General features: G+C 39.2%; 1 protein-coding gene across 7 annotated transcripts in view; it reads left to right on the top strand.

Annotated features, from left to right (window-relative positions):
• Positions 1–14335, top strand: part of sphkap (SPHK1 interactor, AKAP domain containing) — a 401197-nt gene that overhangs the window by 271199 nt on the left and 115663 nt on the right. The window contains exon 1 of one of the 7 annotated variants that reach the window (XM_043702452.2): positions 1886–2163. The exons of 5 other annotated variants lie outside the window; for them this stretch is intronic. In XM_043702452.2, coding sequence (XP_043558387.2) covers positions 2132–2163 — 32 coding nt within the window. In that variant the 5' untranslated portion in view covers positions 1886–2131. Of the gene's footprint in view, positions 1–1885; positions 2164–14335 lie in introns of those variants that run through there. One more of the 7 variants, XM_043702453.2, reaches the window with a different exon arrangement.

The following is a 14335-nucleotide window of genomic DNA, read 5'->3' as shown; positions in this document are numbered from 1 at the left end:
CCTCTAACACCACACCGCGCCCCCCCCTCCCCCTTCTCAGAGGTACTAAGTGACAAGCTGAACAGTAGTTTCCATGTTTCTGTTCAAAATAGATGAAATAGTGTTCTGTTCTCTTATAAATGACCTCACAACCTACAAAAGGTTGCTTGCCTTATTTGAATTAGCGTTAATCACTCTGCTAGGACTTTGTTCAGTTTGTTTAATTCTACATTAATGTAAAGCAAGAGAAAACAGGACCTAGTGGGCGATGAGTAAAGGATACATGAGGCATGAAATATACAGAATTCAGTACTCGTCAGAAAATCATAGTGAGAAACCACTGAGGTGATAAAAAGATGTACAGAGTTGTTGAAAATAGATAGATGCGTTTACAAATCTAGTGAAGATCAGGGAGAGACTCTGTCAGTAACATGTAGATTATTTGCTTGAAAGAGGAGATCTGAAAAGGTGAGAGCATGATAAACCTCTTGAGATACAAAATTGCTCTTACAGGCTAAAGAGAAAGTCAACAAGACAGTGAAAATCATAGGGGAACTGAAATTTATCAGTCTTATTGAATTCACCCAAAGCAACCTAGGGTTCTTCATTGAGGCTAATCATTCAATGTCACTGTTCTAAGCATTAAGTGAAGTTGGTAGTCAAAGTCAAAGTTCAATGTTCATAATCTAAATTATATTGAAAGGGAGGAAGAATAAATTATTCTTTTCATTACTACTTGTCAAATGATGTTTTTGTTAAATACCCAGTTTTAAGGAAAGACATGTAAATTGCTCTACAATTAGCAACCATGCAAACTAATCTGTTAGATTTAAAATATTCTTAATGGCTTATTTACTCATATTACGTTCTAATAACTTATGTACACTTATGCATTTTAGTGTATGAGCTGTTTTAAATGGGGAAAAAGTGTAGAACGTTGCAAGATTTGAGGATTTGTTAAATTACCACCTTTGTTATCTTCCCTTTAGGGTTATGTAAATAAAGTAGTTACATAAAGGCTGCTTTGAGCTGATATGTTATTTTTTCCTCAGTGCAAATCACAATATTCTCTCTACTTTCTTGGCCAAGACTTAACCCTCAATCAGCACCTATACAGATCATTTCAGAGTTATTAAACTGCGGTTCTGGACCTTGCTGTGAACAAATTGGTAGCATTATTTCTGAAAGGTATTACATTTCACAAGGATTTAATTGGCTGTAAAATAGTTCTGAACAAGCTAAACTTGTGAAAAGCAGCATAAAAATGCAAATATTTTTGCCAATGCTATATCTATTGTGTAAACAATGCTGAGATGGTGAGGTGCAGGTTACAAGGAGAGTGGAGAGATGGTGTGGTTTGTCAGCTGCCTAGCCTATCATGCACAGCGACTCCAGATGCTTCATGGCAATAGCAAGGGCTTAGAGTAGATTTCAGTATCTGCTTATTTCAGGGTATGATGTGGAGAAAATAAAAGGAACAAAAGGAAATCTGGTCATCCACATGACAATATGATGGAGCATGAACAAACTACTTATGTTGCTGAGCTTCCCATAGTAGCTGCATTGCTCTGTTCCCTGTAATAGAGCTTTGAAGGTAATGCTGTCCCTTCAAAAGGCAACTTAAAGGGCAGGCTCCATTTGGAGGGGAGATTGTCTTTCGCTTTTTAATTTTTGAGAATAAAAGTAAATTATTTAGTTTCTTCACATCATCTAGTTATGAAATTTATTTTGTAGCAGAAGAATTCAGCATAAAGAATGCAATGTCCTATTTGAGATATACAAGGACAGAAGATGTACGTCAGCTGAGCACCAGTGCCCTGCAGTCTGCTGTGGAAGGTTATGGGGTTTCACTCCCATGTCTGAGTGCAGTGTGTTCTCTGTGTGGGATGCTCAAGCCCTGTCACATGCAATCATTTTATTTGCTGTTGCTTAAAGAGAGTGTCACTGCTGCTGGCTGTGCAGAGCTAAATATATAAGCTACTGTGCTTTAGAGCTGCAGAGAGGGAATTTTTTTTTTTGCCAGTGTGATCCTGAAATCATTTGAGGTGGGAAGTATAATCATCATTAAGGAGTTTCCTATGTTGTACTGTGCTTGTTTCTCTTGTGAGAGACTACGGCTGGAATCAGTGCATTTTCAGTATTTCAGCAAGTGATGGATCGCAGTAGCTTGCTTTCTGAATTAGGGTATGTAGCTGTTTCTTCTTATGGAGTATTTTTGAAAAATATTTTAGCATTTAATACTTGATTGCTTTAAATAGCTTTGTTATTTTTAATTGTTAATCTAATCTAAATGCACAACTGTTAATTAATGCTTTGCTATCAACTCATGTTAAGCAAGATCTTGAATCCTCATTAATAACAATGCCAGTGATACACGTTTTAATTTTACTTCTTCCTGTGGTCATCAAACTGTCCAATTAAGCAGTATTCTAACATCTGCACAAACTACATACAGTGAGTGATATATCGAATAATTGTACACAAAGTGACTCATCAGAGGGGAACTGTAATTCCAATGTGACTTTCACATGCCATCACAGTCAGTGAAAGGAAAGCCTGAGCAATGTATGTGTATGATCTAAACTCCAGTATGGAATTTGTGCTTTTTAACTCATTCTTATGTGATTAGTATGGTTTATGTGGTTGCTGACAAATAAATATAAATTACTTTCCTCTTGGAGAAGTGCATGTGCTGTTACTTCGTGATAACCATCACTGAGATGCATTGTTGCAGACTGATGCTTCTGCCTTTGATTGTTTAGAAGTAGAGGCAAGATTTTGAAAAACTGGTAATGTTTAGAATGTACAACTTGGCAGGGGGAAACTTACGGTCTCCAGTATTCCTGAAATGCTCAGGAGTCTATTAAAGTTTATTCCTTTCAGTTGTAAACTTTACAGTCATGTTGAGAAGATGAACATCGTATGAAAGTATCATAGTGAGGCTTAAATTGGGGTTGATCGTATACAAAGGTTTGCACATTCCCTTTGCTAACTTCTTCACAGCATTTGAACAGATATACAATTTTGTTAAGCATTCTTAAATAGGATGAATCATCCGGCATTGTGAAGAAGATTTTTTTCAATGTTTCTCATGTTATGTATGCTGGGAAGAATTTATCTCAGGAAATGTACATTAGTCTAACCACAAAAGGAGGTGGTGGTAACTAATTTGGAAAAAAATCTATACTATCCACAAGGTCAATTGGATGGAACAGATTGGAAGGTACAATTTTTTTTGTCTTCCTTTTCATTCTGTATAATTTAATAGCTTCAAGACTTAAATATAGTAATGTATGAAATATATCCTGAATAAGACAATATATTTTATCCACAATATAGTACCCTATTTGTTATGGTTCTTTGTGCGATATTGTTAGAAAAATAATGATTATTATATACAACACTGAATACCATATTCAGACTAACACATGGCACTAAGATAGTTTGTTACGCAGAGTATAATGTAATTCAGTAAAATTGATTAAAGTGCTGTACTGTGAATCATGTAAATGTTATTCTGTTCAAATAACAATACCAACAGTGTTAGACTCTTTTGTGAACATGATTCATGGTTGATATTCAATTCCCTCCAACCATTACTATTAAGAAATTTTCAGAAAAAGTTGGACATTTTTGACCTGGATGTGGCATTGTAAAGTCTCAGCTCCAAGGATTATCTTTTTAATATAAATATAAAAGAACCATTTCTAAACCAATCAGCATTCAGGACATTGTGATTGAATCAGTAGTGTTTTTAAACATCTTTTCTGACAAAGTTTTGTCTTTTCTTATTGTAAAATCAGGCCAAAAGTGTTTCCTGGGTAGCATAGGACTGGAGGACATTTCCATTAACTTTCAAAATCATGAGTGCCAAATTTTACAACTTTTTTTTGTATCTGCCTGTAATTCACCCAATGTGTCCCCAGTCAATTAATCATAAATGTAAGTAAAGGTCAGTGATACTGTCTCAAAGCACTGTCTCTTACCATACCCTACCCCTTTCCTTCCTACTAAGTTTCCTGACTTTTATGCTTCCAATTCGTTGAAGTTAGGTTGAGAAGTATTAAGTGCAGATGTTGACCAGATTGACAGCCCAAGAAAGAGGGGAATTGTTGACCATATAATGGTAATTAAGAAACTATCTTCAATTGTCATGACACAGTTAGCTTACTAATGTTCTTTAGGGAAGGGAACTGCCATCCTTATCTGGTCTCGCTTACATGTGATTCCAGACCCACTGTGGTTCACTCTTAACTACCCTTTGAAATGGCCCTAGCGAGCCACTTAATTCATTGGTAGCTAGGGACTGGTAACAGATACTGGTCTTGCCGGTAGCAGTCTCAGCCCACAAAAAGGTAAAAAGAAATATATTGCATGTATCTTTTTCAGCATGCCATCTTCAAGAAAAAGGAGAGGCAGTTACAGTCAGAGGAAATTGTATCAAGTGGCATTTTAGGAAGATACTCCTTCCAAAGGCCATAGAGACAGCTTGAGAACTTAAAGAATTTTATTACAGAGATGTACAATGGAAACATTTCACATCACCAGTAGGAAAACTCCATTGAAGGAGAATCTGTAGCCATGGTTATTTGCCTTAATTGCTCTGCCGATAGCAATGCAGGTGATAATTGTCTTTGACTTTATGGGGCAGTCATTTCACGTGTGCACTGGACTCTATGTGTGATCAGCTTTGGTGCCCTATGTGCAAATATCCCATTATCTGTTGGACCATCTTTAAAAAACTGGGAATTCCTCTAGTTTAACATCACAGCCAAGGAGTAACAAAATAGAATTGTAAAATGGTCTATAAGATCCCTTTGTTGTGCATTCCTTTAACAAACTGAATAGTGTATATCAACCAGGTCACAAAGTTTTTTTTAAAAAGTTGATTATCTTTCCTGACAGTCATGGCCTTAAACCTCTTGAAGCACTGGATTGAAGTTGGGAATGAGACAGTAACACTTAGTGTCACCTTCTTCCACATGGCATAAAATGCCTTTAAGTTGCCTTCCATGCAGACCTGACAGTTCATGTCTCATATGTTCAGTCTCCTCAAAGAGAGTTTGGAATTTGATTTGACTGAAATTGTATTCCCTTCTTTTCCTCCTTGCAATATCCTTCCCTCTCTTTCAGCTGTTTGTGCCAGATGCTGCAGTCAAAATAATTCCTGAGAATTGGGACAAAATGACACATGAGCTACCAAATGCATCCACCTGCCAGTGAACTCTCTAACTCCAACACTTGTTTACATACCTGTAGCTCCCTCAAATTGTCACTATGATCTTCAGTCAGCTTTGGCGTTTCAAATTATTATTTCCAAGGCAATCTCAGCACATTACTCCCAGGTAGGCATTGGAATAGTCATGTCTGGAAGTAGCATAAAAATAGATTAGTGTTTCAGGAGTAGATGAATTATGGCAGAGGTAGGTAATCATACTGGTGGAGAGGTAAAATATGTCATTAAGTTTGTGCATAGTCCGATTCAGCCTGAAGCAACAGCCAATGATAAGGATGGAATCAGTGATGAGGTGATGCAGCCTGTCTTGTACTTTTTGAATTTTTATCCATTTTGTTTTTTTCTGAAACTGGCCATCACTTTTCTGCCAGATTGATCAAGGAACATTTTATTTATTTTTAGTTTGGCCGTAATCATGAGTGATAGTAAAAAGTCCAAATGTGAACAATCCTGTCATCATTTAGCACCCAAACACATGCATTCTCAATAAGTAATTGCTAAGCTCAGTTCAACTTGCCTTTACTTTAATCTAGTTGTTTTTTTGGTTGACCCAGAAGTGTCCCCATCATCTCACAGCTCAATCGTATGACCAACCATGGATTGTGACTGAACCTGCATTTTCCTAGTTTGTGTAGTTCAGACAGAAACTTTACATATGCATCGTGCTACTGAGGTGGTCAAGTTTCTTTTTAACTAAAACAGGGAAGTGAAATAATAATTATTTTCAATTATTATTTGAAATTGCAGTTGGGAAGATTCCATTTTTTTGTGTAACAATGTATCATAAGAGGAACATCAAATGTTCTATGCCAGTGGATATAAATTAACTGATAAAGGATTTTCATACATATTTTAAAAATCGATAGCACATTATCTTTGTGCTCAGTGCAAGACAGAATAATTTTACTCACTTTATTTGTAAGTCATCTATTTGAAAACATCACTGTGTAGCACTGGAAGGGAATCAAGTGGAAAATTCAGTTGGTAGCAGCTGTATAATTTCTTTTATCATTGTCTTTCATTTCACAACTATAAAATAAAGGTACACAAAGAGCTTACAGAGACCAGCCTCTTAATTCAGTCAATGATAAAATATAACATGTACTGAAGCATTAAAGTAACTGTTTATTTTCCCAAGGACACCATTCCATTTTGTTCGTAATGCTTCATTAGTATGTGTCTGAGTCTAGTATCAGGAGGAAGCTATACAGATCTGATATTGTACGCTTAAACACAAACTCCAGTGTCGTCATTCCAATATTGACTTAATGAACACATATTTCTGCATTAACCCATATATCACAAACATTTTTATGAACCAAATTGTCGCAAGTCTGGGGGTAAGCTGCTGGATATACCCAACATGTATATATGTTACGTAAACCTGAGGTGATGTGAGATACTGCAGAGGTGGGAATTGGCTTTGCTTTAGGCTTTGATCAGCTTCAGATGTGCTATTCAAGTCCTTCAGGAGGATCTTCACCATCAGGATGCACACCTCTTAGTGTAAATCATTCAGTCCACAGCTTGGTGGGCGGCACAGTGGCACAGTGGTTAGCACTGCTGCCTCACACTGCCAGAGACCCGGGTTCAATTCCCATCTCAGGCGACTGACTGTGTGGAGTTTCCTCCGGGTGCTCTAGTTTCCTCCCACAGTCCGAGGTGAATTGGCCATGCTAAATTGCCCGTAGTGTTAGGTGCAAGGGTAAATGTAGGGGAATGGGTCTGGGTGGGTGCGCTTTGGCGGGTCGGTGTGGACTTGTTGGTCCAAAGGGCCTGTTTCCACACTGTAAGTAATCTAATCTTGAAAGCCGCAGAACAGGCAAGAGTTAGTAGGAAGCAGCTGAAAAATTACATGGCTTGGAGTCTCCTGCCAACAAAAACACGTAACAGGATTGGGTTCCAAGGACAGTTCACCGTGGGTTTAGTGCATCAGAAGATAGGATGTTTGAGGCAAGGATGTAGATAAACGTATAATGAGGAGTCTGAGGAGCACTTGCATTCACAGAAAGGAGGGTTGTTTATAACACATTTTATTATGTCTCTCAAAATATGTTATAGGCAAAGAACAGAAAAGATTTTATGAACAGCAATGTGAAGTTTAGTCTGATTTTTTGTGGCATTGCTTGATGTAAGCATATCAAGCTCGATGATGGCTGGAAACTTTTCCTACTTTGTCTCCAGTTGTGCCATAAGATCTTTAATGTTTATTTAAGCCAATGACCAAGACAGCCTTGACTTTGAATGTCACTGAAAACCCTTCACTGTCCAAGTATCCATCATTCCCTCTGTAATGCACTTCAGTGTCAGCCTCAATTTTTGTTTATTCAAGTCCAGATGAGGGCTTTAACCTGTAACCTTTTGGCTCAGAGACAAAAATACTACAAATTGAGCAATGCTGATCTTTGGCAGGGAGAATGCACTGAGCAGGAACTGAGCTCCTTCCCAAAGGAAAGGAGGATAAATATCAGCAGATGTGCCCATCTGTTTTGTCTAAAGCAGCTGTGATAGTTGATTGTGATGCTTGCTCCAGAAGAGAGAAAAATAGATGAAATAGAACTGAGGAGTAAATATTGAAGTTGGTAAAGAAAATGTACATTTTTTCAGCAGACATTTCCCCTGTGATGTATTTGTGGGATGACAATTAAGTTATGTTAATTTATTCCTTGAGGTTCTGTTTGTCAACAGTATTACTTCTTCTCCCAACACCCTTGTCTCTTTCTGACTCTCTACTTCATTTTACTTTCACTATTTGCTAATTGGCATGGCCATTTCATTTGTGTTTCCTCAAAGTGATTCATCAACTAAGAATTTGTATAGCCACAAATGTAGCCTCCTTTAAGTTATTAAGTGTTTCAATTTTGTTTCAAAAAGCAGCTCAGCTTTAAACAATTTTTAAATGTTAATTTATTACACATCTATTGCTTGAAGTTACTTTAATAAAAAAAACCCTATTTTTATTTAGTTACAATGCAGTTTCAATTATCTTAAGTAAATAAGGATAGAAGTTAAGTGTGAAGATGAAACTGAGACCAATCTCTAATATTGTTTCAAAACTGGCATGCTTGAAGTTTTTTATTTCTCCAGTCCAATTCAGCAGCTGCGATGGATACTGTAGTCAAATAGATACTCCTACAAGTTGAGTAGACGGTGCAGGTAATGAGAATGAGTAAGATGTTTTTCCTCCCTTTTTTACAAAACTGCAGACTGTGGCTGTCCTAGCCTGGTCCAGTACAATGCCCTTTATCTCTGCCAGGGAAGCTTTCCTCTGTCTCACTGTTAAGAAACAGTTTCTACTTCAAAGTGACACTAAAATTGGTAGTATAGTAAACAGTGAAGACGGTTTTGTAAGATTACAAAGGGATCTTGATCAATTGGGTCAATGAGCTAAAGAATGGCAGATAGAGTTCAATCTGGTTAAATGAGAAGTATTGCATTTTGGTACAACAAACAATGATAGGGCTTACACAGTTAATGGTAGGACCTTGGGTAGTATTGCAGAGCAGAAGGACAGAGGAGTTTAGGTACATAATTCTTTGAAGTTTGTGTCACATATAGACAGGGTGGTTAAAAAGGTGTTTAGCACACTTGCCATCATTGCTCATTCCTTTTAAGTCCCGAAGTTAGAAGTCATGTTGAGTTGTACAGGACATTGGTGAGACGTCTTCTGGAGTATCGTGTCCAGTTCTGGTCAAACAGTTATAGGGATGTTATTTTTAATTTGGAGAGGATTCAGATGAGATTTACCAGTATGTTGTAGAAAATTAAAATGTGACTTCTAGAAGTTCATGAAATAATGAGGGGTATTGATAGGTTTAATGTTAGTTGTCTTTTCCCTAGGATGGGGGATTTCAAGACTAGGCGACACATTTTTAAGTTGAGGGGAGACATTTAAAAAACAAATGAGGTGCAATTTTTTTTACACAGAGGGTGATTGCAAGTGGAATGAACTTCCTGTGGATGTGGGTACAATTACAACTTTTTAAACAAATACTTGGATAAGTACACGAATTGGAGGGATATGAGCCAGGAACAGGCAGGTGTGACTAGTTTAGTTTATGTTCGGCATGGACTGGTTGGACCGAACAGCCTGTTTCCGTTCTGTATGGGTCTATGACTCGATGGCTTTTTCTTGTTATGTTCCGATGACTCTCTTTAGTTTTTATTGCAATCAAACAAATTGGATGCAGTTGTTAACTTCAGTGGATCAGTGTGCCACAGAACAAAGTCAATTATTCCTGAATTTCTTGTGATGACTTTCTGGCTTCTATCAATAATAAGAAGCTTTGCGTTTTCAACACTTCTTTTCAGGATTCAACGGACAGTGCTGGAACCTTTGAATTAAGTCGAACATAAGAATATAAAAAATACAAGTTGTAGGCCATTCAGTCCTTTGAGCCCGCTCCAGTATTTGAAGAGTTCATGGCTGACCTTATACATCGATGCCATTGTCTTGCACCATCTCCCACAACCATTGATGCTTCTAATATGAATAAATCTAGCAACTTCAGTCTTGAATATTCTCCATGACTGAGCCCCTACGGCCCTCTGGGGTAGAGACTTTCCAAGATTCACCATCTTCTGAGTGAAAATGTTCCTCCCAACTCAGTCCTAAAAAAGTCCCTTTATCGCGGTTATTCTCCCATGAAGCATAATGTGTTTTCTTAAGCTATCTTCCAAAACTCACCTCCTAAGCAATGCATTCCGCCCATCATATTCTCCCCACTAGCCACGGGAAGAAGTGTCCGCCTGTGATATCCCACAATCCCTGGTACTAGTGTCAACTTTGAAGCCTAACCATCTACCTGATCAGGTGTTGGTAAACAGGAGCTGCCCTTCACTGTGCATATAGGAAGGAGAGCAAACAGAAACTGACACTTCAAAGAGCAGTCAGGTGGTACAGTTGGCACTTCATTGCACATAAAAGTGCACATTCTTGCATCTATTGCTATTCAAGAACCAGACCACCCAGCTTGCCTGTCCTTAGCCTCATCCCATCTTACAACAGTGTTTAAGTCAATGCCCTAGGACATGGTAAGCAATTACTGAGGTAGGCTTGGTAAGATACAGAGCAAGAACACGCAGCAACAAAACTGTCCCATACAGCTCAGTACTACTGAGACGTAGGCAAAAAAACCTATAAGATTCAGGCCCTTGTATGCATTTTGAACTGTGATTAGCTTTCTGTGCAAGGCATATAATATTATAACACAATGTATCTGCTTTCTCATTTGCTATACCTCCAGAATGGTCTGTGTATATAAGTGATTATATGAGGCCAGTTAAAAAGAGATGAATTAAGGGAATCTAAGATGGCGGCAATCTGAGAAGATCACACTGCAGAGCTTCGCATCGCAGCAGGAGCAGGACGGTCCTTTAACTCGCCCAATCCAGATCATCAAGATTTCTTGGGGCATTGGAAAGATCGTAGAGCCTCAAGAAACATTTAAAAATTGACTTACCTGTATTTTCAGCTGTCCAGAAATGCCTAAAAAGGGAGGATGAGCATCCGAGGCCGGGTCTGCAGATCAGCCTGCAGCAGCCTCTGAGCCGATTACTCTCTAGGACCTGGTGAACCAGCTCTCGAAATCTCGCGAGATGTTGGGGAAACAGATTGAAGAGAAGGTGGTTCCAGTCTCTCTCATGCTGCAGAAACATGAACAGTAGCTGGGAGACCTGGAGAAGAGGACGGATGAGGTGGAGCACAGGGTCACAGTGGTGGAAGCTGATGCCAGTTCATTCAAGGATGAGATCAAAGCCCTGAAGACGCAGGTTTGTAATTTGCGTGACCAAGTGGATGATCTTGAAAAAAGGGGCAGGAGAAAAAACATTTGGATCATCAGTCTGTCTGAGGGTTAGAAAGGTGAGCGGCCTGCGGAATTTGTTGAAGATTGGCTTCCGAAATTCCTTGACTTGGAGACTGGCATGAGAGGATTGAAGATAGAGAGGGCTCACCAGGTTGCAGCGCAGAGGTGAGGTCTGGGTCAAAGCCCTTGTCCTTTCCTGGTGTGGTTCCATCATTACCGGGATAAGGAGAGAGTCATGGAGGCTTCCAGATTCCAGGGGAAGGATCCAAAGGCCCTAATTTACGAGGGTCTAAGATCATGTTTTTTCAGGACTTTTCAGCAGTGGTGATCCAGAAACGAAAATCGTATGACGATGTCAAGAGGATGCTGAGGGAGTTTGGTATTCAGTACTCCCTGAGATATCCGGCAGTGCTTCAGATCACCTTAGATGGATCCATGCATCTCTTTGACACATCGGAGAAGGCAAGAGACTTTGTGGACAAACTAACCTAATTTAAACAATTGTAGTATGTATAAATATTATTGCTTGGGTATGTGTTTATCATTCTGTAAAAGAAATGGAGGAAATCCGGTTAGAGCTTTGTTTTTCCCCTTTTTTTTCCTCTATTGATAATAATTTGGTTCAAACTATGTCTGATGGTGGTTAAGATGTACATTTTAAATGTCTAAGTTAGGACATACCAAAGAATGGGTGGGTATTTATTCCTTTTTTTTATAAAATAATTTTTAAAATTTATATTGATATTCTATGGGGTGCTTATTCTTTTTAGCTTGTGCTTGCGATGCGGCTCTAGCTGGGAGAAGTGAAGGTGGTTGAGATGGTTAGATGCCTATTTATGGGCAGTTCAGGATAGATAGTTGCCCCCTCCGGGCAAGGGGTGAGTTCCCCTACTCAGTGCTATTGGCGCTTTATATGTTGGTTTGTTTTTGGGTTTTTGTTGTTTTTTTATTCTTAATAATTTTTATGTTTGTTAAATGCAGTGGTTTTCGTTTATGTAGTTTTTATATTTGGTGGACCATGCAACACTAAGGCTCAGCAATTTGTGGTTCGAGTTCCTCCTCTCTGGAATTTAAATGTACTTGCAGAAGATTATGGCTAATGATTTGACTAAATGGTGTACCTGGAATATCAAGGGAAGTCACTCACCAATTAAGAGGAAGAAGGTACTCTTGAGTCTTAGAAAGGAGAAGGTGGATATTGCTTTGTTACAGGAGACACATTTGGATGACAAGGAGCATCTGAAATTACAGCAGAATGGCTTTGACCGAGTCTATTTTTCATCATTTAATACCAGAAGTATGGGAGTGGCTATATTGGTTAGGAAAAATTTCACATTTAAATTGTTGGAATGTGTTAAAGACACAAATGGGAGGTTTGTAATTCTTAAAGCCTTGATAAATGGGGAAGAATATGGCATTTTAAATGTTTATTGTCCCCCAGCTCATCCTCTTAAATTCTTGGTAGATGCTTTTTCTAAACCGATAAGTCTCAAGTCTCAGCACATCATTATAGGGGGAGATTTTAACTGCCTCATGGACCCCCAGTAGACAGGTTGCCTAAAGGTCCCTCGATACCCTCTGCACAAACTAAATAGTTATTGGGTTTATGTGGGGAATTAGGGTTGGTGGACCTCTGGAGGTGTCTCCACCCTACAGATAGGGATTTCACGTTTTTCTCCAATCCGCACAGATGTCACACGAGGATTGATTTTTTTTCTGACCCCTGCAGTAACCCTGGATCCTGTGGCATCCTGTACGATTGGTAATATTGCCATCTCTGATCATGCTCCAGTGTACCTCATGGTTAAGATTAAGGATGTTACAGTGGATTCAAGGTACTGGCGAATGGACCCCTTTATTCTCATGGACAGTAAGTTTGTGGAGTATTTCTCTAGGGAATTTCGGGCATTCCTAGACATCAACATAGGCTTGGTTGATAGTTCATCTGTTCTCTGGGAAACTGCCAAAGCTTATGCCAGGGGGTTAGTTATTTCATATTCCACCCGTAGGAAATGGCAGAAGGGTGAGCAGCAACATCTCCTTGAAGCATGGTTGAAGGCAGCCGAGAAGGGCTAATATGACAGACCCTCGTTGGTCAAACTACAGAGGATTACGGCGCTGCGGTCTGCACTAAATTCCGTGCTCACGCAGACAACAAAGAAGGAGCTGACGTTTGCAAAGCAAAGGTTATACGAGCATGGTGACAAGCCAGGCAAATACTTAGCATACCTTGCCAGAAAGAGAAGTGCCCCACAAACCATTACAGCGATTAAGGAAGGGTCTGGGAACCTAATATGTGATTCTAAAAAGATTAATGTGGCGTTCCAGAGATTCTACTCTAAGTTATATCAGTCTGACAATTGTGAGGAGGGGCAGGCCAAAATGGAATCCTTTTTTAGAGATCTGAAGCTCCCGGGTGTGACTCCCGAACAACAGTCCTTTCTCAATGCCCCATTATCAGAGCAAGAAGTGCTGGAAGCTGTGAGGCAGCTTCAGAGTGGAAAGGTGCCCGGTCCTGATGGACTTCCCAGTGAATTCTATAAGGAATTTATAAGTATACTGTCAGGCCTGATGCTGAATATGTTTAATGATTCATACAGTCATGATTGTCTCCCACCATCTCTGAGAGAGGCCAATATTTCACTTATCCTTAAAAAAGGGGAGGATCCGGAAGACTGTGCTTCATACAGGCCCATCTTGCTCTTAAATGTGGACTTTAAGATCCTCTTTAAGGCTCTCACGTTAAGGCTGGAGACTGTGTTATTATTAAAGAGGATCAGATGGGCTTCATAAAGGGTCGCAGATCCTCCAATAATGTTAGGCTGCTTAATGTAATTCAAGAATGCCAATAGCAGCCAATACAGGGATTGGTGATTTCTTTAGATGCACAGAGGGCATTTGACCGAGTTGAGTGGCCATACCTTTTCTATACTCTAGACCAGTTTGGTCTGGGTGAAGTTTTCATAAGATGGGTAAAGGTTCTCTACAGTATACCTCTCGCTGCGGTCATTACCAACGGGGTACGATCAAGCAATTTTAATATTTCTAGGGGCAGCCGGCAGATGATTGAACCGTTGGTGATTGAACCGTTGGCAGAGGCCATTCGTGGGGATCTCAATATATCAGCTCCAGAAGTGGGGTCAAAATTACATAAGATCTCACTGTATGCAGATGATGTTCTAATTTTCTTGACAACTCCAGCAGTCTCAGTGCCTTGCCTGATACAATGCATTCACGCATTTGGCGCTTTTTCAGGGTATAAGATTAATTTTGCTAAATCAGAGGCTATGCCTGTGGGTGGTCTTACGAAAAA

This window comes from Chiloscyllium plagiosum, unplaced genomic scaffold (genome assembly GCF_037043375.1).
Source record: "Chiloscyllium plagiosum isolate Xiang-an unplaced genomic scaffold, Cpla_swu_hap1 HiC_scaffold_13, whole genome shotgun sequence".
In the NCBI taxonomy this organism is placed as follows: Eukaryota; Metazoa; Chordata; class Chondrichthyes; order Orectolobiformes; family Hemiscylliidae; genus Chiloscyllium; species Chiloscyllium plagiosum.
The sequence above is the reverse complement of the archived record's forward strand: the minus strand, read 5'-3'. Positions and strand labels throughout refer to the sequence as shown.